Raw genomic sequence first — 21,774 nt, forward strand, 5'->3', positions numbered from 1 at the left:
GCTTGGCTGGGGGTGGTCCTTTGCGCCCACTCGCCCCCAGATCTCTTCATCCCTGCCAGCAAATTCCATCCGTGAAGGCAGCCTTGTGAGATGGCATGTAGGGGACTGACTGGCATGCCTCAGCGGTCTTGTTTGCCGAGTGGCTGTGATGGGTGACAGCGGATCGCTGGGATCTTTGGCCTGGCCTGGGTGGGGAGCAACCCTATGCCAGTGTCTTCCAAAATATTGAATATCTGGACTTACGATTGGAGACCGTCCATGTTAATAGCTGTAGTATTACCATGTTCCTCCTGATCTTCATAAGAACATAGCGCCCTGCTGGATCAGACCAAGGGTCCATATAGTCCAGCACTCGGTTCACACAGTGGCCAACCAGCTGTCGGCCAGGGACCAACAAAGCAAGACATGGTGCAACAGCACCCTCCTGCCCATGTTCCCCAGCAACTGGTGCACACAGGCTTATTGCCTCGAATACTGGAGGTAGCACACAACCGTCAGGGCTAGTAGCCATGGATAGCCTTTGCCTCCAGGAATTGATCCAACCCCCTTTTAAAGCCATCCAGATTGGTGGCCATCACTACATCTTGTGGTAGCGAGTTCCATAATTTAACTATGCGATAATCTTCCCCTTAGGGGGGGTCCCTTTTATCTTAGTTGAGACATTAAATGTGCTGTTCTGATGGGTTATACTTTCTGCAGACTTCTTATTCTGAGCCAAATTTGAGCTACAATTCTGTGTATTTTGAGGCTTACCCCATTTAAAAGAGACTTTGAAGTTACACAGCAAATTCCAAAAAAAAGTCTGACAATTGCACTTGACTTGTGAATGTCAATTGAACTATGCCTTTATATATTTTTTGACCCGTTGGGATACAGGCAAGAGTGTTTTAAAACACCCCTGTCTTTCCAATCACTTCCAGTTTGGGCTCGTATATCCTTCAGAACCTCTTGACATATTTTTTCCCCAGGTGCCATTTGATCTTTTAAGAGGCCAGTTATAAATGGAGATGTAGAATTCACAGTTATAAATGGAGATGTAGAATTCAGATGTAGAAGAATCTGGACTCTGAAAGTCCCCTTGGGGGGGGGGGTCCTTTTTAGCCTCACAATAACCCTGTGAGATCTAAAGGTGCCAGAATAAGAATCCTTGTTTTGGTCTCATAGATATCCAGTTGAGCCTCAAGGTGCGCAAGCAGAGCATGTCAACCCCCACCCTCCCAAGCGGCATTTGCACCTGAGCAGGTAGTATTTCAGGGCCTGGTTTCCTGGTGGTTGGTCTTCCTGCCTGGCGCTCTCCCTGCCTGTAACTTGAGAGCAGAGAGCCGGCCCTGTGACGACACGCGCCCGGCAACCTTTGTGCAGGGAACGTTGCCCCCTTCCCTTGGTTGTTGGGTTTCTGCAGCGACTGAGGGAGAGGCCCGGGAGAGAGAGAGAGCTGATTCAGAATGACTCACCTCAGCGGAAGACGGAAGGGTGCCCTCGTCACCGTAGCGGTTTCCTCTTGGGTTTGGAAACCAGGTGAAATTTAGATGGGGGCGTCAGTCGAACGGATCCACGCCCGGAAGGCCAGGCTGGATCCCACCCCCTTTGAAGAGTGCTGTGCATCAACGCATAACTGAGAGCCTTTTTTGGCTGAGGAGCGGGGTATAAGTATGATAAATAAATAAATAAATAAATAAAAATAAATAACTCTGCCTTCCCCAACATGGCACCCTCCAGGACTACAGTACCCATTCTACCCTGCCAGCTTAGCCAGTAGGAGTTGTAGCCCAGCCTGTTTAGAAGGCCTCTGGTTGAGGAAGGCTAGCTGAGCTGCAGACAAGGCTCAAAGGAATCATAGAATCATAGAATAGCAGAGTTGGAAGGGGCCTACAAGGCCATCGAGTCCAACCCCCTGCTCAGTGCAGGAATCCACCCTAAAGCATCCCTGACAGATGGTTGTCCAGCTGCCTCTTGAAGGCCTCTAGTGTGGGAGAGCCCACCACCTCCCTAGGTAACTGATTCCATTGTCATACTGCTTTAACAGTCAGGAAGTTTTTCCTGATGTCCAGCTGGAATCTGGCTTCCTGTCACTTGAGCCCATGATTCTGTATCCTGCACTCCGGGAGGATCGAGAAGAGATCCTGGCCCTCCTCTGTGTGACAACCTTTCAAGTATTTGAAGAGTGCTCTCATGTCTCCCCTCAATCTTCTCTTCTCCAGGCTCAACATGCCCAGTTCTTTCAGTCTCTCTTCATAGGGCTTTGTTTCCAGACCCCTGATCATCCTGGTTGCCCTCCTCTGAACACGCTCTAGCTTGTCTGCGTCCTTCTTGAATTGTGGAGCCCAGAACTGGACGCAATACTCTAGATGAGGCCTAACCAGAGCCGAATAGAGAGGAACCAGGACCTCCCGTGATTTGGAAGCTATACTTCTATTAATGCATCCCACGGGGAGAGGCAATCCAGAGCCCCGTTCTGCCCTTCCCCAAACCCACCCTCTTCCCCTTCAGCCAGCCCAAGGTGGGCTAAGTAAGAGCTTGAGGAGGAGGATTTCACTGAGTCCCTAGCCCACAGGGAGAGGCAACCCTCCAAATGTTGTGGACTGCAACTCCCATAATCCCTGACCATTGCCCTGCTGGGTGGGGCTTAGGGGAGCTGAAAGCCAAAAGAACAGGACATTGAGTTGCATGCACTGAGCTGTGTCCAGAGGCCGTGTGTGTGTGCGTGTGTGTCACTGGGCCAGTGTTCCTGTTTCAATTCATTCCTTTTCCATCTCCGCAGCGGACCCAGGCGCCCTGGCTCCCCCCACCCCTCACCCCTCACTCAGCTTTTGGGCCTTTTTCAAATGCAAACCAGCATTCCAACCATTTCTGCCCTCTCCGTGACTTGGCCAGACAGTCCCCCTGTCTGTGGCTTGCCTGCCTCGTTCCTTCTGTTTTCAATAAACTGGGCTGCCGAGGGTGCGCAGGTTGGGTTTCGATTGTGTGATCTGGCCCAGTTATTTTGTGTGATTGGAAAGAATGCAATCCTACTGTGTGTGTGTGTGTGTGTGTGTGTAACAAGAGCGATCTCAGTACTGGGAGAAGCAGGCTGTGCAGATAGGGTTGTGGGGAGGAAACAGTTGTCAATTCATCCCTTCCTCGCTGCCCCCGTCCTTGTGGGATTGCAAGCGGAAAAGCCTCATTAATCGCCAGTTAATAAGAGTGGGTCGAAGTCCATGCAGTGGTTTGCTGCGTCACTCGCTCAAAGGCTCTGCAGATAACTCCAGTATTCGCACCCTTGCCCTAGAAGCATCTTTGTGGCTTCTCGTCTGCTGCTCACCCCACATTTCCCAACTTGGCCCATTTTCTCCTCATCTTCTTCTCCTCCACATTTGGAATCCCGCGCCCAGATCTGCTTGCTCCCCCCCCCCCCATCTCCAAAAGGAATATCGTAGAACGGAGGGAGGTGTGGAAAAGAACAATATTTGCAGCGTTTGGGTTTTAATAAATATAAAAGCTGTGCAAGAAAAGGGCTTCTGGGCTTTGGCCCGCTGAACCGGCGCCTCAAACCGCCTTTCTAGCCTGCTTCTCCGTGTGTTAGGCCACGCTGTGCTTCATCTGTTGCGTGTGGCCTTGCAGGGATTGGGGCGAAGCAACTTCTGCAAAGCGTCTCTGTGTCGATCGCCTGGAGGTGGTTGAGAGTTACCCAAGGCGACCAGGCAAGTGGCTATTGAGAAGCTTCTGCCTGTCGTTAAGGGCCTGGCAGTCTTGACTTAGCAGAATGAGTCTCGGATTTTCTGGTGGCTGGATGGAGGGCGGGTGCGGGGAACTTGGCGGGGTTAATTCTTCAGGAGAAGGAACAGGATTCAAGCTACTTGCCAGCCACCCACGCGGCCTGCTTTTTGGATTTCCTTTCCCTTTTCTATTTAAAGATGCACTTAATAAATAAATAAATTGAATTTCTATGCCCTGCTGAGCCACGGCTCAGGTAAAACGCTGGCCCTTTTAAAATTTCTTTTTGGAGAAGTGAAGCAATTGACTTGCAGTGTGCAGAATGGGTGGGGTGGGTGAGTGTGGAACTCTGGAAGTTGCAAAAGAGGTTGTGTGTGAGAAACAGAGAGGATGAACTTAACGGTGGGGTGTGTGTGTGTCCGTCCGTGACTGTTCCTCTCTTATCACGCAGACGTTCTCGTCCTTCTCGTAAACTGCTGCCTGTTAAGTAACAACCCGTTTTGCCTGTCGCAAGCCGGTTGTTCTGGAGTTTTATTTATTTATTTATTTATTTCTGTGTTTTTATCATGCGCTTCCTCCGGAAAGTTCAGGGCAGTTTGCATAGTTCTCTGCTTCCACCACGCTGTCGTCGTCGCCCCGCAAATGTTCTCACAACAGCCCAGTGAGGTAGATCAGGCTGAAAAGATCTCCCACCTTTGACGCTGTGTGAGGGAGGCTGTTCCCCTCAGCCGTCAAATTCTGCACGGATCTGGCCGCTGACCCAGAGAACTTGAATTCTGGAGATATACCAAGTTTTTCCTGTAAGAAAAGTGAAGTTTTAACCCTCTTGAGTTTTGAAGACTGGAAACTTGCAAGTAGCATTTTCCCCAGCCCATATCTTAAAGCAGCCTTCTCCAACCAGGTGCCCTCCAGATGTTTTGGACTACACCCCCCCCAGCAAAACATCTGGAGGAGATTGGGATGGGAAGGTTGTTTCAAAGGCATGGTTGGTTGCTATCTTTACACCCACCCCACCACCTGTGTTCTCTGCTTCTCTTCCTCCTGCCAGCTGTGCCCTCCCAAGTGTCCGTCTTCTTCCCGAGAACGTACGGAACTTGATTTCCACGTCATGTGGGGAAGTGCCACCCGCTTAGATAACCTTCGAATAAGCTAGCAGGAATCGGGAGGGCGAAATAGAGCTTCCCATGCTAGTGCAGTCTACCAGGCGCCAAGGGATAGAGGCTTGCAGGAGTTCAGATTCATCCACCTCTTCTGTGTTGGGAGCAAATGCTGGCTTTGATCTCCTGGGCACAGGCAGGAGGACAGAAGGATCCAGTTGATTTTCTGGGGGGGGGGGAAGAGAAAACAGCTTCTTCCAGTACCTTGATCTGTGTTAAAGGGAGGGTGGGGGGAAGAGGAAGTACATACAGCTGGTTTTAAACTCTTGCCTTTTTTCTCCTCAACTTTCCTCCCACCCTTCCTTCCTTCCTTCCAAAAAAAAAAAAAATACTCTACCTCCCTCCCTACCTGTCATTCATTTCCCAGGAATTGTCATCGAGTGCGGAAAGCCTTGATAGATCATTTTGCTCCGTAAGTGGCCCCGTGTTTAGCTTTCCCTTCTGCCCCAGCAACTGGGCTGACTGCCTCTTCTTCTCTCCTCCCTCTTGTGATGATGATGATGATGATTTCAATGTCCTCCTTTCTTCAGCAGCAGCATTTCCTCTCTGTCGTCCTCTCAAGCCGCTTGGCTGAGCCGCCGGTCACCGCGGCAAATGCCTCTCGCACAACCGCAAAGGCAGATCCCTCCCCCCTCTCTCTGTCCACCCACGCTGCCGGCAGGCCGAACGCTGCACTGCCGGGCGTCGTTTCTGGCTGGGCCTTTGGCCGATCCAACGTCCTTCACTTCCATGCCTCTGTCTTCGTCTCCGCTCGCACGCCACCACGTGCATGGCCAGCTCCGTTTGAGCCGCAGCTGCGGAAGGGGAGGTCTGGAGCTCTGCATGCCACAGCAGGAAGTGTCTTCCTTATCATAAAGATGTCTTAACTGTTTTTTAGACTAGGGGGGCCAGGCGTCAAGCCTACGGGACGACCCCTCCCCCCAGAATATCCGCCTGGCCCCCTTAGGTTCCTGAGGTGACCATGCCTCTTTTTGCTAGCCGACAGTAGTTTCTTGTCTTTTATGCTTTTTCTTCCTTCATTCTAAACAGTTGGCTGCTTCTAAGTCTGAGTAACTGTCAGTGAGAGCCTTAAACTAAAACAGCCTGGCGTTTTCGGCTCTGCCCATCATTCTACATCTAGGAAATAGAAACCAAACGCACAGTTACAAGATGGGGGATACTTGGCTCAGCAATACTACAAACGAGAAGGATCTTGGAATTGCTGTAGATCACAAGCTGAATAGGAGCCAACAGTGCGATATGGCTGCAAGAAAGGCAAATGCTATTTTGGGCTGCATTAAAAGAAGTAGAGCTTCCAAATCACGGGAGGTACTGGTTCCTCTCTATTCGGCCCTGGTTAGGCCTCATCTAGAGTATTGCGTCCAGTTCTGGGCTCCACAATTCAAGAAGGACGCAGACAAGCTGGAGCGGGTTCAGAGGAGGGCAACCAGGATGATCAGGGGTCTGGAAACAAAGCCCTATGAAGAGAGACTGAAAGAACAGGGCCTGTTTAGCCTGGAGAAGAGAAGATTGAGGGGAGACATGATATCCTCAAATACTTGAAAGGTTGTCACACAGAGGAGGGCCAGGATCTCTTCTCAATCCTCGCAGAGTGCAGGACACAGAATAACGGGCTCAAGTGACAGGAAGCCAGATTCCAGCTGGACGTCAGGAAAAACTTCCTGACTGTTAGAGCAGTACGACAATGGAACCAGTGACCTTGGGAGGTGGTGGGCTCTCCCACCCTAGAGGCATTCAAGAGGCAGCTGGACCACCATCTGTCAGGGATGCTTTAGGGTGGGTTCCTGCATTGAGCAGGGGGTTGGACTCCATGGCCTTGTAGGCCCCTTCCAGCTCTGCTATTCTATGATTCTAGGCTGCGCCCCACCCCCACAAAAGCTTCTCTGCAGGTGAATTTTGGCCCTCGGCCTGAAAGAAGTCCCAACACCCCCCCTCTTCTAGACAGATCTGCGCCCAAAGTGACTTTGCAATAACAGTCATGACCGGAGCAGCAGCAAATTTGTAGGGTTTTAAACCGCGTCTTTTCATTTAGTTGTTGCTTGTCTGTTCGGGTGCTGCCCAGCCATCCTTTTCTCTTGTGCCTAGAGTTTGAGGTCTCTGTCAAAGCAAACAGTGTATAAAACATCCCTTTTCCACGTTGTTCCCTCCCCTCAAATTTCTTATAAAAAGTCATAGCCTAAAAAGGGGCTCCGGGCGGCTGACCGATCAGAAAATGCCATGCAGCGTTGAAGCACGTGGCTGTTCCGTCACCATCAGAAGTAAGAAGCTGGTAACGGTTTCATTTTTCATGTCACTGGGCTTGCAGGAATGTTCAGCTAGTGATAGGGCTGAAAACAACGGAACGAAATTCAATAGAGATAAATGCCAAGTTCTGCGCCCAGGAAAAAGAAACCAAATGCGCAGTTACAAGATGGGGGATCCCCGGCTCAGCAATACTACAAGCGAGAAGGATCTTGGAATTGTTGTAGATCACAAGCTGAATATGAGCCAACAGTGCGATATGGCTGCAAGAAAGGCAAATGCCATTTTGGGCTGCATTAATAGAAGTATAGCTTCCAAATCACGTGAGGTACTGGTTCCTCTCTATTCGGCCCTGGTTAGGCCTCATCTAGAGTACTGTGTGCAGTTCTGGGCACCACACTTCAAGGATGCAAACAAGCTGGAGCGTGTTCAGAGGAGGGCAAAGTGGATGATCACGAGTCTGGAACCAAAGCTGTATGACCAGAGACTGAAAGACCTGGGCATGTTTATTTATTTTTTATTTAAAGCATTTTTCTAGCGCCGCCTCACCATTTCTGGCATCGAGGCGCTTTACAATAACATATAAAACAATTCCATTAAAACCCTCAACCCACATTAAAACAATTCCTTTAAAACCCTCACCCTCAAACCATTAAAAGCCCTCAACCCCAATTTAAACCACCCCCTGCCCAGACTCTTGTGAAAATAAAAACGCCTTACAAAGGCGTTTGAAGCAATTGAGAGTGGGAGCCTGTCTAATCTCCAGGGGCACATTGTTCCATAACCGGGGGCCAGCCACTGAAAAAGCCCTGGCCCCCGCACATTCCAATTTGTAGCGGGGGACCATCAGGGCACCCTGCTCCTGAGAGCGAGTCTGCCAATGGTGAGGTACAGGAGAAAGGCGAGTGCTCAGGTATCCAAGACCCAAGCAATGCAGGGCTTTATACATGGTCAACAAAACCTTGTAGCGCACCCTAGCAGCCACCGGAGCTCTTGAAGCACCAAAGTGATAGAAGACCACTTCGGGAGCCCCTTGACCAACCTGGCTGCTGCATTTTGAACAGCCTGTAGGCGTTGGATTTGCTTCAAGGGAAGCCCTGCATACAACAGGTTGCAATAGTCCAGTCTGGAAAGACCCAGGGCCTGGACTGCGGTGGTAAGATCAGCCTCTGACAGAAAGGGGCGAACTTGGCGGAGCACATGGAGTTGATAAATGTTTAGCCTGGAGAAGAGAAGGGAGACATGATAGTGCTCTTCAAATACCTGAAAAGTTGTCACACAGAGGAGGGCCAGGATCTCTTCTCCATCATCCCAGAGTCCAAGACATGGAATAATGGGCTGAAGTGACAGGAAGCCAGATTCCGGCTAGACATCAGGAAAAACTTTCTGACAGAGCAGTACGACAAAACATCAGGAAAAACTTCCTGACTGTTAGAGCAGTACGCCAATGGAACCCATGACCTAGGGAGGTAGTGGGCTCTTCCACACTAGAGGCCTTCAAGATGCATCTGGACAGCCACCTGTCAGGGATACTTTAGGGTAGATTCCTGCATCGAGCAGGGGGTTGGACTTGATGGCCGTAGAGGCCACTTCGAACTCAGCTATGCTATGATTCCGTGATAGCTGGAAACCATACGTTTCACGGGCTTTAAAAGAAACGGATCTCTTGTTTTTAAAACCAGAATTTGCTTGTCATTTTATTAGTCCCCCAAACTGTAAAGCTTTCCCAAGCTGGTGCCTTCCAGATGTGCTAGACTGCAATACCCTAGCTAGGATAGTCCAGCACATCTGCCTGTGCGCACCAGGTTGGGAAAGGAAGCTATAAGGCCTGTCCCCCCCCCTCTCTATACGTGAGAGCCATACGCATGTTTGTACACAAAGAACAGCCCTGCGTGCGTTCAGATAATTGGTACAGCGTTGACTGCCTCAGGTTTCATTTTTGTCTTTAAATAAAGTTGCTAGTCCTTAATGCTGCAAAGTTAGACTTGAAAGGTCTACACTGCATTCCAGTATTACTACTATTCGTTCATTGCTAAAGCAACTACAATGTTCTGAGTACTTTACACAGGTTTTAAAAGGCAGACAGCTCCTGCCTACAGGAACGCAGAGGGGAAAGCAAATTTAGCTTCCAATTCTTCAACTCCCAAGAGTTTACTCCTCCCTTGAGCTTGCAGAAATGGGGTTGGTTTTGCAAACTGAATTGTGTTGCAGAGTTTTGCAACCTGAGACACCCACCCACCCACACACATTGTGGAAAGATCGCTGTCGTCAAATGCAGCGTACCCTCAGCCCTCTCTCTGGGGGTGCGATGTGGGGGGATCTTGTCAAAAGTGACCTGCCTTGAAGATGCAGCCTTTAAATAAGCAAAAACCGGGGGAAATGAATGAAAGAAAAAAGCACGTACCTGCAATTGAATATTTTTCCCCGGCCTCCTCTTCTCGTTGCTCAAGTTCCAGATGAAAGAGGAAATGCTGTTCTCTGCTGCTTTAAACAAATTCTTTTTTTTAATTTAGCACGTCATGTGTTGGTATGGATTTGCAGCTGTTTCTGTTTTGCACATACAGCAATTAAAATCAGTTTTTTTCTCTCTCTTTCTGTTCAAATCTTGCTCTTCCAATCATTCTTCATGTCCCGTTTTCCCCCCCTCCCAGCAGATTTCTCCTCCTTACACCTTGTGTCGGAGGGCAGAGTGGACAAATGAGTTTTGGGGAGGGCTTTGGGGAGCCTTTTAAGTTACTCTGCTCGATAATGTCTCCGTGGCCTGGTTCGCACGATCGTTTTCGTAACTCAATCCCGGCTTGTAGGGTTTCGGGTCATCTGAACCCGGCAAGCATGGGTTGATGGCGTGGTTAACAAGCCTCTCCCAATCCTAAAATATCCCACGGGTTCTGGACAGTTTGTTGAACACCACCAATAACACCCCCTCTCCGGGGTTCGGACAATGCAGCAACTTATGAGTGAGGGATGGGTTATGGAACGGAGACCTGTGGGCACCCAGCATACGGTGCAAACCACGGCGGCTTGTTTAAACCATCGTGGTGGCAGGGGCAGGGGGCAAATTACCTTTAAATCCATTCTTTCAGTTGTTCCAATCAGCAACATCTCCCCGTCGGCTGAATTCTTCTTCCTAATGTGGGAGTCTCAAGGCTTTGCCATGCATGTATGATAGTATTCCATAATCTAGGGTGACCATATGGAAAGGAGGACAGAGCTCCTGCGACTTTAACAGTTGCATAGAAAAGGGGATTTCAGCAGGTGTCATTTGTATATAGGGAGAACCCAGTGAAATCCCCTCTTTATCACAACTGTTAAAGCTGCAGGAGCTATACTAGAGTGACCAGATTTAAAAGAGGGCAGCTTTAACGGTTGTGATGAAGAGGGAATTCCACCAGGTTCTCCATATATACAAATGACACCTGCTGAAATTCCCTTTTCTATGCAACTGTTAAAGGTACAGGAGCCCGGTCCTCCTTTTCATAGGGTCACCCTACCATAATCAGTCTGGTTATTTAGCCCTCTGGATGCCGTGGCCTGCTAGTTATATGGGTGGGGGGTGGGGGAGAGAGGAATTGGGGTTTTCTTGCTTCCTGTTGGTGGTTTTTGGTAGCTTTCCATGCTACCAGCGTCCTTCGTGCTATCATAAATAATACAAGCCCCAAGGAGCTTACAATCACCCTTTAGAGAGGGTGAGCAAGCTGCCATTGGCCATGCCGGTGGGTAATATATTCCCAGTCCACCTGGAGGGGAAAGCGTGAAATAAAGGATAATTTTAAGCAAACGCAATTGTGCATAGTTCCATCGCTGTGCAGCTTTTGGCTTAAAAAGCCTTCAATCCTCATCCCCAACGTAAACGTATTAGTTATTATTAATAGTTGTTGCTGTTATTTACAGCGCTTAGAGCTTTCTTTTTTAAGCACATGCCCTGCGTGCCCAGTCTGCTAACCGAAGCCTTAAACACGTGCAATTCCGTACGCTCATAATTATTCCACATTCACCTGCTCCTTTCCGCGCTCTGCTTTCCCCCCCCCTAATACAAGCAGGGACGGCTGAGAACGCGTTTGCTGCGTTGGAGCCTGGGCGGAGGGGTGCACCGGATGAAACCCTGCAATAATGTCCGTGGCTCTAAGCGTTCCTGTTCCGTCAGGTGTGGCCACGTCCCTCGGACGTGGTTGCTTGGGGGCGGGCCCAAGCCTTGTTGCTTCTTTAACGTGGACTGCGAGGAACTCCCTGCCACCAAACAAGGCAGGCTTGCTTTCTTTGTCTTCAACGTCTTTGCTCCTTCGCTCCCTTTTCCGCTGCTTGATTCGGTTGTGGCCTTTCCTTTTTGTGCATGACTCTCTGTTCGCGCCGCTTGGTTTTGGTGGTGGCAGCGGGAATGGCTCATTTTATTTATTTATTTATTGCATTTTTATACCGCCCGATAGCCGAAACTCCCCGGGCTTATCCGCGAACTGCTTTTCCTGGGATAAGTGAAGCGAAGCCGGGTCTCGCCTTAGAAGGATTAGGACGGGGTCGGGTGGGGAAACAGATCTCTGCCCGAAAAGCGGACGTAAATTCCAAGCTCCATAGGTGTTCTATGCCTTGATTAAGCCAACTCGAAGGTCGCCCCCAAATAAGCAAGCTTTTGAGAGCTCCAGGTCTCTTCGTCAAGAGACATTAGCCTCAAGCCAGGGGTAAGGAGGCTGACGGCGTTGAAGCCATGAGGTCTGCAAGGTCGGAGTCTTTAGACTCTTCAGACTCTGCACGTAAGAAGAAACACGCAAGCAACGGTTGATCCCGTTTTTAAAATTATAAAGTCCAGTTGTTGCTCGAAGCTGCCCTCAATGTTTAATAATCATCCGTAGTGATATTTTAACATTTGTATAAGTGGTTTTCCATTGTCCAAAGCGCTCTGCTTCTATTCTTTCCACTGTGTTGCAGGGAGACGGTGAAGGTCTTCCTTTCAGCCCCCTCCCCGCTAAGGATTTGGCTGAGCTGACCTTTGAACCAGGAACCTGTTCAATTCTGTTAGCTGCTCCTGTTCTCTTTCTAAAAAGGCGTATGCAGGAAACGGGCTTTTGTGGTGGCGGTTTTAAATCACGGGCCCATGTCTTTTGGAACGGGAGTTACGGACCCAGCAGGCTGGAATAAGGAGCCGCCTTCCAGATCAGCCTAACTGGCATGGATAATGGGGGGGGTTGTAGTCTGAAGAATAGTGTGCACGCAGTTTTCTCTGCCTTGCTGAGGAGCGGGGTGAGTGGGTGGAAATAGATGCTGGCACATATGAACAATTTGGACTCCTCATAACCCCACACAGGTCAGCTCAGCGTTAGTTCAAAAGATTCCTAGCTTTTTTGCACCCTCTGCTGGCTGTTCAAGAGACGGACGCCATTCTGCACTAAAGCGGAGCGGCGTGAGTGGAAGAGGGTCAGCAGCCCTGGGAAGGCTTTTGTCATTAACGTCAGACCCTGGCTGAGTTTGAGGCGGCGTGGGTGGTGGTGGTCTTCCGGTTTTGCAAGAAAAAGAGTGCAGCTCCAGTGAGCCTTGAAACAGGGGTGGCCGAGGACGTGCTTAAACCTGGATGCATAGTCTAATCAGTCCCCCCCCTTCCAATCCCATTTCCTCTGCCGTTACTAAACACCCACCCTTGTGCGCTACCTGACAAACCGCAGCGTTTGCGTGTTTTGTTGCACGAGGAATGCTCTTTCCGCACCGTTCAGGGGCCAAACCTGTTTGCCCCGCCGCCCCAACAAGCCGCTGTGGGACAGTTAAGTCCTGGCTTCCTCTCTAGCCGCTCAAAGTGCAGAGAAGCGGCCCCACGGCCCCACGATCCCATCTAGAACGGCCAATGGTCAGACCCGTGCCAAGTGTCTCCCCCCCCCCACACGCACACGAAGGGTCTAACGTAGAGGCAGCCTCTGAGCCAGAAGCTGTACGAGGAAGCGAGCTTCTGAATGAACGCATCGCGTTCAATACGGCTCCGAAGAGCCGGGCTCGCTGTATCCCCGGAAGGCAGAGGGATTCACGGCTCTGTGAGGCATCTGGAGAGGCCTTGGTGGCAGTTAGAAGACGGATCTAGCCATGCCGTTGTCTCTCCGCTGCCTGAAAATCGTGATGGCTTTGATCAGGGCGGGGAAGTGCTCTCGATGTCCGGAAAAAACGGGCGGCCTCTTCATAGCTCCGGAGCGAGAGTCCTCTAGGCAGGCCCCTTCCGCACACGTACTTGGTTCCAACGTCTCTCTTTCATTCTCCCTCCCTCCGATTCTTCTTTTAACCCCTCCTCCGTCCCGTTTCCCCACCCCCCCGCGCAGCCCATCCGCCTCGCCCCCGAGCGAGAGTTCATCAAGTCGCTGATGGCCATCGGGAAGCGGCTGACCACGCTGCCCACCAAAGAGCAGAAGACCCAGCGCCTCATCTCGGAGCTCTCCCTGCTCAACCACAAGCTGCCGGCCCGCGTCTGGCTCCCCACCGCAGGATTTGACCACCATGTGGTGCGGGTGCCCCACACCCAGGCGGTGGTGCTGAACTCCAAGGACAAAGTAAGTCCCCCCGACCTCGGCCGGGACAGTGGATGTGTTTCAGTCGAATTTACGTTAATCATAGAATTGGAAGAGTTGGAGGGGACCTCAGAGGTCCTCCAGACCCACCCCCTGCTGGTGCAGGAAGACAGTGGCCACAGCACCCCTGGTAGGGAGGTAGCCAGCCCCTGTTTGAAACCCAGCTCCTCCTCATAGCCTGTTCTCACGCCACGATATACCTCCCGTAAGGGCAAAACGGCAAAAAGAAAGCGCCTGGGAAGCTACCTTTAGGCCTTCTCTTCCTCTAGCCCAGTATTGTAGACACAGACTGGCAACAGCAGGTTTCCAGGGTTTCGGGCCGGCTTCTTTCCCAGCCCTGCCAGGGATTGAATGTAGGACCTTTTGGATGGGAAGCAGGGGCTGAGCTACAGCCGTCCCTTTAAGGCCGTAGAGCCAGGACATTACGTCAAAAGCTGCAACTTAAAAGAAGAATGTTAAACTTAGGACGGTCAAAGCTGCGAGTCCGCCCGTGAAGGTCAAAAGAAGCATCGCCCACTCCCCCCCCCCACAAAGATCACCCCCAAATTTCCTTTCTGCCCCCCCGAAACGTTGTAAATTCAACACATCCGGATTCCTCCCCTTTCTCCTCTCTCCTTTCCCAAGGCTCCTTACCTAATCTACGTGGAAGTACTTGAATGTGAAAACTTCGACACCACTAACGTTCCGGCCCGGATCCCGGAGAACCGCATCCGCAGCACGCGGTCCGTGGAGAACCTGCCGGAGTGCGGGATCACGCACGAGCAGCGGGCCAGCAGCTTCACCACCGTTCCCAATTACGACAACGACGACGAGGCTTGGTCCGTGGACGACATCGGGGAGCTGCAGGTGGAGGTACCCCTTACCCCGCCCCCCGGCCTCCCAAAAGGAAATATTAGGGCGGGTTGTGGGGAGAGAGGCAGGCTTTTCAGAGGCCGTGTGTGAAGCTGTGTTGACACAAGCAGAGGGCTCAGAGGGTTAGGCTCTGGCTGACAGCTTCTCCTCCCTTCCCTTGTATCTCTCGCTTGCTTCTTCTCTAGTGGCGAATTCTTCCTGCTCCTCTTCCTCATAACTCCTAGGGAAAACAGGCCGCTAGAAATCAACTTGCAGAAGCAACGCGTGGAGGAAGGCAGCCCAGAGGCTCAGTTCAGGCAACGCGTTTCTCAACGATGGTTTTGGAAACTCCCCGGTGGAGTTTTTTACACCTCCGTTGAGAAATGTGTTGTCTGGCGGGGAAACTCCACCTCGCGGTGGAGTGTTTTTTGGGGGGAAACGCTCCATGTTGAATATCCACGCTGTGCACAACTGTTGTGTGGAGTTTTCCGTTGCGTTGAGTGGACTTTTCCCACCGGCTACGGAGTTCCCTGGCAAGAGCGGCGAAGGGAGCGAGTGCCGCTCTAGGAGAGCTGCCGGGATTGGGTTTTTTTCTGCAGCAATGCCTGATGGGATAGCATCGGGAGGAGAGAGGGCGGAGGAACTGTCAATCAAACATCGCGATGGATTCTACTCAACTCCATGGTCGCCCACAGTCACACAACATGTGTGTTCTGTGTTGTGTGGGGAGTGGAGTTGAACAGAGCCAGAGGCTGTTTTTTATACAAGTAATGTGTTGATCCAGCTTTCTCCAGCCTGCTGCTCTCCAGTTCTTTTGGACTTCAACTCCCATCAGCCCCATCCCGCATCACCCATGGACAGGGATACTGGGAGTTGCAGTCAAGCACATCTGGAGGGCACCGAGTTGAGGAAGGATGGTTTAGGGAAACCAAAATGGAATTTGTGGGGCAAGCGAGGAAAAGATCTAATTTCACAGCATTATTCCTGAGGATTTTTTTAAAAAGTTGTGAACATGCTTTTAATGCTTTTCGCTTCGCCGTAAGTCTTGCGTGATTCCCACAGAAATTGCTTCCTAGGCAAGCGTAGGATTTCAGCCGTAGCTTGAACGTAGATCTTTCAGGCAAGGGTTGTTCCTTCAACGGCGCCTCCTGCAAACCGAAGCTGAAGGAGCCCACCTTGTCTCCTCTCCCCTCTAGCTTCCTGAGATCCACACCAATAGCTGCGACAACATCTCCCAGTTCTCCGTGGACAGCATCACCAGCCAAGATAGCAAAGAGCCGGTCTTCATAGCCGCCGGAGATATCAGGTGAGCCGGAGCCCAGGAGAGAAACGTGCTCTTCCTGGAAATGAGGGTCGACGGAGGAGGGCCTGGATTTCCCATCCTCCTCCTGGGTTTCCCTCAGGGCTGGGACAGGAAAGTTCCACCAGGAGAGACACCAGATTCCGCAACTGCATCTAGCATTCCAATATAGTGAACGCTTGCATAACTTTGTGAGAAGGACAAAGGAATTTCCCCTCACTGCCAGAGTTTTTCCTCAGAGGTCCCCCCCCCGCCCACCCCTGGCCTTAAGCTCTAGAATGTCCTTCCCTTTAGGAAAAAACACAGAAAGCCCTGATTCTCAGAATGCTGTTCGCACATAATGACGGCAAATCGCGGGGTCAATTAAATAATGCTGCCACTGTTTTGAATGCGCACCCTCTGATTGGGCTGATCAGCGGTTGCTCTGTGATGTCTGAACCCAGGCATTATGGGTTAATCGTGGATTAAACAACCCACCGTTAACCTAACAGCTAATTATAGGTTAGTTGTAGGTTGTTTCATCCACAAATTCGGACGTCATAGAGCAACTTCCGGGTGGTCCAATCAAAATGGCAGCCACACGCACCTCTGCAAATTGTGTTTTAATTAACCCACATTATTAATCCACACTGCCGTTAAGTGCAAACTGGGCCTTGGTCTTCAACATCAAAGGGGTTTTTCTACCTTAAAAGCCAATCATCAGTTTTCCGTGGTCTTCCCAAGAAACCTTTTTGCTGCTTTGCATGAAAAAGCCCTCATATGTTTTCACTCCCCCCCTCCCTCCTCAGCTGAATTTTGTTATAATCTGGAAACAAGTTAACTATTCCTATTTTAGAGAGAGAGCCATTAGTGTGCACGTTGTTTTAGAGTGATAAGGCGAAAATGACTGCGTTCGGAAACATAACAGTCAATGTTGGGTTAATAGTCAACTCCACGGTTGGTTATCGAGGGGGTGCTCCCCACATGGCATGGTTAGAATCAACCGTGGTTGTCGTGCTTCTCAGAAAGCTCCTGCTTTCTATGGGAGGCAAATGACGAGGCCAGCTAGGTAATTCACAAAGCTTTTATTAAGCAGCGAACATCTCTTCTACCTGAAGAGAGAGTAATCTCTTGGAAACGTCCCCCTAGGCAAAACTATGCAAACTAAGCGAGACAATTGTCCGCTCAAGAAGACTAGGAAGCCACTTCCCAAATGCCCGTAACTTCAGAGCACCTGGGGCGGAGGCAGGTTCTCGCGTAATCTAACTGACTTTCTCACACCTTCCTTCCGCCCCGTGCGTTCCAGCTTCCGGCGGACCCTAGCATCAACTAGCTTGTCGGGACGCCCTCCTCCGGAAGAAAGCTCACTTCCCACTGAGCGTGTAGGATTTGGCCTTGAGGAGATAAGCTCTGGAGAGGGCTAACTCCCAGCTGGGGAATCGCCTGTGAGAGCTTCCTCTCCCACTGGTACAGGCTGGCTGGTGTCTGGCGCTGTGTCTTCTAGTTCTGAACCTGATTCTGATTGATTACCTGAAACACCTTCTCCCAAAACAGAGGCAGTAGGGTTAGAGAGTGGTGTGGATTCAGGACAGCATCGAGCCCCAACGGCCACAAGGTCCAGAAACGTAACCCCTCCCCCCATTTTAAACGACAGCCAAAGGACGACAGGTGTCCGGTTCTGCGCGGGAGCGGGTTCCCGAGCCCACGGAACTCACCCCACCCCGGTGAAATCTGCTGAAAGGCAGGGCTCATCTTACACTCCCCACCCCTTTCTGCAGGAGACGCCTCTCAGAGCAACTCGCCCACACTCCGACGTCGTTCAAGAGAGACCCCGAGGATCCGTCCGCTGTTGCCCTGAAAGAGCCGTGGCAGGAGAAAGTCAGGTAAAGGGGTGGGTGGTGGGTGTGGCAAGCGGCGACCCCTATGAGGCTCAGGCAGGCCTGTCTTTACCTGAAAAGGGCAGGCAGCTTTGACCTCCGAGGTGGGTGGTTCAGCCCACGAATAAGCCGGCGATGGACAAGCAAGTGGGATTAGCTCCCAGCAGGGTGGCGAGCCTCGGGTGGGGCGACCGGCAGGCCTCGGCCCGGTTTCTCTTACGGAGGAAATGGGTCTCAGCAGAGCCATCACACTTTACACGTGGAAGGCTCCAGACCCTAAGGCACCTATAGGGAGGGGGGGGGAAACCCTCTCTAGAAACCCAGCTGAGCCTCCGCCAGTCAACGTCGGCCATCCTGAACTGGACAGATGTTCTGACTCAGGATACAGCAGCTTCGGAGGATCCTGAAGAAAGATCTGAGACTTCCTAAAACCTTTCGCCGGGCTAGTTGCTTTCATAGAATAGTAGAGCTGGAAGGGGCCTCTAAGGCCATCGAGTCCAACCCCCTTTAATGCACCTTCAAGCATCCCTGACAGGTTGCTGTCCAGCTGCCTCTAGTGTGGGAGAGCCCACCACCTCCCTAGGTCATTGGTTCCATTGTCATGCTGCTCTAACAATCAGGAAATTTTTCCTGATATCCAGCCGGAATCTGGCTTCCTGCAACTTGAGCCCGTTATTCCGTGTTCTGCACTCTGGGATGGCCGAGAAGAGACCCTGGCCCTCCTCTGTGTGACCACGTTTCACGGCCTTGAAGAGGGCTACCATGTCTCCCCTCGGTCTTCTCTTCTCCCGGCTAAACGTCCCCAGTTCTTCCACTCTCTCCTCACAGGGTTAACAGGAGCAGCAAGAGGACATGTCGTCTTGCTCCAAGACGCTTACAGTCTGAAGCAGTCTTTCCCATCCTGGTTGTCTCCCCACCACCACCACCACCGATTTGTTGGACTACAATTCCCATCACCCACATCAGGGGGGAAGCCAGCTTGGGGAAGACTGGTGTAAAGTTTTGATGGGAGATTAAAGAGGCCCGGCGAAACATGGGCTTGGTTGTGATTGTTGATTTTTTTTAAAAAAGGTGTTAAATGAGGGGCTGACGCTAGAGGGAGCTTTAGCCACCCGTTAGATCTGTCTCCTCGGCCTACGTTGCCATTAAAATCAGACGCCAGGTTTTCCAGCCTCCCGGGGTTTGAGGTTTCCAGGCCGACAGCCCGAGCGAGGAGGGCAGGCCGGAGGCCAGAGAGCTCAACCCGTCTCTCTTTGCCGTTTCTGCACAGGAGGATCCGGGAGGGGTCTCCGTACGGCCACCTGCCCAACTGGCGCCTCCTCTCCGTGATTGTGAAATGCGGCGACGACCTCCGGCAAGAACTGTTGGCCTTCCAGGTTCTCAAGCAACTGCAGGTAAGGCGGAAAGGCGCCGGCCAGGGTGCATCGCCGAGCCGGCTCCGGTGGAATTATTCCCCCTTCCCCCCCCCCCCCCCCCGGCTCTGCAGCGACGGAGCTCCGAGCGAAATCCACCCCAGATAACGGCGGCAAGAGCAGCAAGCTCAGTTGCAAAAACGGATGTCGCCGAAACTGTTTCGATAAGCGATGCGACACAAAATTCCAAACAGTGCATCGCGCTGGAACAACTTTCCACCAATCTGGTGCGCCCCCAGATGGCTGGAGAGGATATGCGGGTTCCAGTCATATAGTAGTAGAGTTGGAAGGGTCCTCTTAAGGCCATCAAGTCCAACCCCCTGCTCAATGCAGAGATCCACCTTTAAGCATCCCTGACAGGTGGCTGCCCAGCTGCCTCTTGGAGACCTCATGTGTGGGAGAGCCCACCATCTCCCTAGGTCAGGGGTTCCATTGTTGTACCGCTCTAACCGTCAGGACGTTTTCCCTGATCTTTTGTCATACCACTCTAACCATCAGGACGTTTTTCCTGATGTTTTGTCGTACCGCTCTAACCGTCAGGATGTTTTTTCCTAATGTTTTGTCGTACCGCTCTAACCGTCAGGATGTTTTTTCCTGATGTTTTGTCGTACCGCTCTAACCGTCAGGACGTTTTCCCTGATGTTTTGTCGTACCGCTCTAACCGTCAGGACGTTTTTCCTGATCTTTTGTCGTACCGCTCTAACCGTCAGGACGTTTTTTCCTGACGTGCCACAGGAGGCCCCCAGCTGCCCTTTCCCTTCTCTTTCAGTCCATCTGGGAGCAGGAGCGCGTCCCCCTGTGGATCAAGCCCTACAAAATCCTCGTCATCTCGGCCGACAGCGGCATGATCGAGCCGGTGGTCAACGCGGTCTCCATCCACCAGGTCAAGAAGCAGTCGCAGCTGTCCCTGCTGGACTACTTCCTGCAGGAGCACGGCAACTACACCACCGAGGCCTTTCTGACAGCTCAGCGCAACTTCGTGCAGAGCTGTGCCGGCTACTGCCTGGTCTGCTACTTGCTCCAGGTCAAAGACAGGTGAGCGGTGGGGGCGGAGGAGCGGGTGGGCAGGAGGCGCCCGAGGCCTCAGGATTATTTGGAAGGGATCGGAGGAGAGAGGGAGAGAGGAGAACCACGGCTGCCCGTTTCAGAGTGAGAAGGAGCTCTGGATGCATTTGGGGTGTGGTGGTGCAGAGAAGAAACGGGTTTGGGCCACTCTCGTTGAACAGAAGGGGCAGGAGCTCTGGGGGAGCAGGCCCTGGCTTCAGCTTCTGGGCGCAATCCCACGCGTCTTGAGACAGGGGCGGGGAAAGTGCTACGACTCCCGGCCTGGCTGGCTGGGGAATCCCGGGAGGGAGGGGGCATTTTTCTACCTGCACATGCCAAGGATTGCAAATTGGATTAGGTGGTTCCCTTTCTGCAGGCTTTTGTTGATGTAGTCTCTGACTCCTGATTCAACAAAACAAGCTTCCTTCCCCAAGCTGGGGACATAAAGCATGAAGACCTGTCCTAGTGTTTGTGGTTGCGAGGCGGAGGTGTGGACCAGTGGGGCTGTTTGCACGACACGGCAGCCCGCCGTGGGTTATTTAACCCGACGGCGAGGCGTTCTGGGACGCAGCTTCCGCGCAGCTGCCGTTTTGAACACTCAACCTTCGCTCGCGGATCGTCACGGCGTGTGAACCTGGCGAGCGTGGGTTGTGCGAGGGTTAAGCAACCCTTGCATATAACCCATGGTCTGTTGAGGATTCAGTCCTCACGTAACCCACGCTTTCTGGGTTCGCATGACACAATATGCAACTTGGCGCCCTCCCGCACTTCAGCCGTGGGTGCTCCGGCTTGTTGCGGGTTAAATAACCCACGCCAAGCTGCAGCGTGTTGTCCGAACCCGGTCAGTGAGTCCCCAGGTCTGGACTCACCTCCTGAGTGTCAAGCCTCCCCCAACCTCTGGTGTCCTGGGTTGAACAGGCTTTTTTTCTCGGCTCCGTGCCGCGCAAAATACGAAGGACAGCCCAAGAGGGAGGAGGTTTAGAAATTACGACGAGGCGCTTACAAAACGCAGCACAACTGATTCTCCCCCCCCTGTTCTCCAACCCCTGCAAAAAAGGCACAATGGCAATATCCTCCTGGATGCAGATGGACACATCATCCACATAGATTTTGGGTTCATCCTCTCCAGCTCCCCCCGGAATCTCGGTTTTGAGACGTCGGCCTTCAAGCTCACCTCGGAGTTCGTCGATGTAAGTTGGGAAGAGCAAAAAAAAAGGACCTCTAGCAGGTCTAAGGCCTGTTGTGGAAGGGGCACAGCTGAGCAGAAAGAGTTTCGGCATGAAAGAACCCGCCCCCCCGAAACAGTAACCTCTGGTCCTTACGGCCGATAGCGCCGAAACGAGCAACGTATTCGGGCAGAGAAACGTCCCCTCCTTCCTCCCTTCGTCCTCCTCTCCCACTTCCCCTCCTTTTGAAGTCCGTCTCCTTGCTTTCCCAGGTCATGGGCGGCCTGGACGGAGACATGTTTAACTACTACAAGATGCTCATGTTGCAAGGCCTCATCGCCGCTCGGAAGCACATGGACAAAGTCGTGCAAATTGTGGAGATCATGCAGCAAGGTACGGGCGGGTCGTTTTTGCTTCGGAGGACTCCGGTGGGTGCAGCTCAGCAAGCAGCCCCTGTCTTCTCCGGACGTTTCCCCCGGCGGTTGATCGACCAAAGGCAAAGGATTCTGGGGCCTTTGGGGCTCGGCCACCTCCAAAC

General features: G+C 52.0%; 1 protein-coding gene across 2 annotated transcripts in view; it reads left to right on the forward strand.

The window, feature by feature from the left end:
• Positions 1-21,774, forward strand: part of PI4KB (phosphatidylinositol 4-kinase beta) — a 55,022-nt gene that overhangs the window by 26,613 nt on the left and 6,635 nt on the right. Inside the window, exons 4-12 of one of the 2 annotated variants that reach the window (XM_063145717.1) lie at positions 5,218-5,262; positions 13,382-13,609; positions 14,252-14,479; positions 15,655-15,764; positions 17,516-17,620; positions 18,885-19,008; positions 19,796-20,061; positions 21,128-21,260; positions 21,509-21,629. In XM_063145717.1, coding sequence (XP_063001787.1) covers positions 5,218-5,262; positions 13,382-13,609; positions 14,252-14,479; positions 15,655-15,764; positions 17,516-17,620; positions 18,885-19,008; positions 19,796-20,061; positions 21,128-21,260; positions 21,509-21,629 — 1,360 coding nt within the window. The remainder of the gene's footprint in view (positions 1-5,217; positions 5,263-13,381; positions 13,610-14,251; positions 14,480-15,654; positions 15,765-17,515; positions 17,621-18,884; positions 19,009-19,795; positions 20,062-21,127; positions 21,261-21,508; positions 21,630-21,774) is intronic. The other variant, XM_063145718.1, reaches the window with a different exon arrangement.

Source organism: Elgaria multicarinata, chromosome 21, assembly GCF_023053635.1.
Source record: "Elgaria multicarinata webbii isolate HBS135686 ecotype San Diego chromosome 21, rElgMul1.1.pri, whole genome shotgun sequence".
Classification (NCBI taxonomy): domain Eukaryota; kingdom Metazoa; phylum Chordata; class Lepidosauria; order Squamata; family Anguidae; genus Elgaria; species Elgaria multicarinata.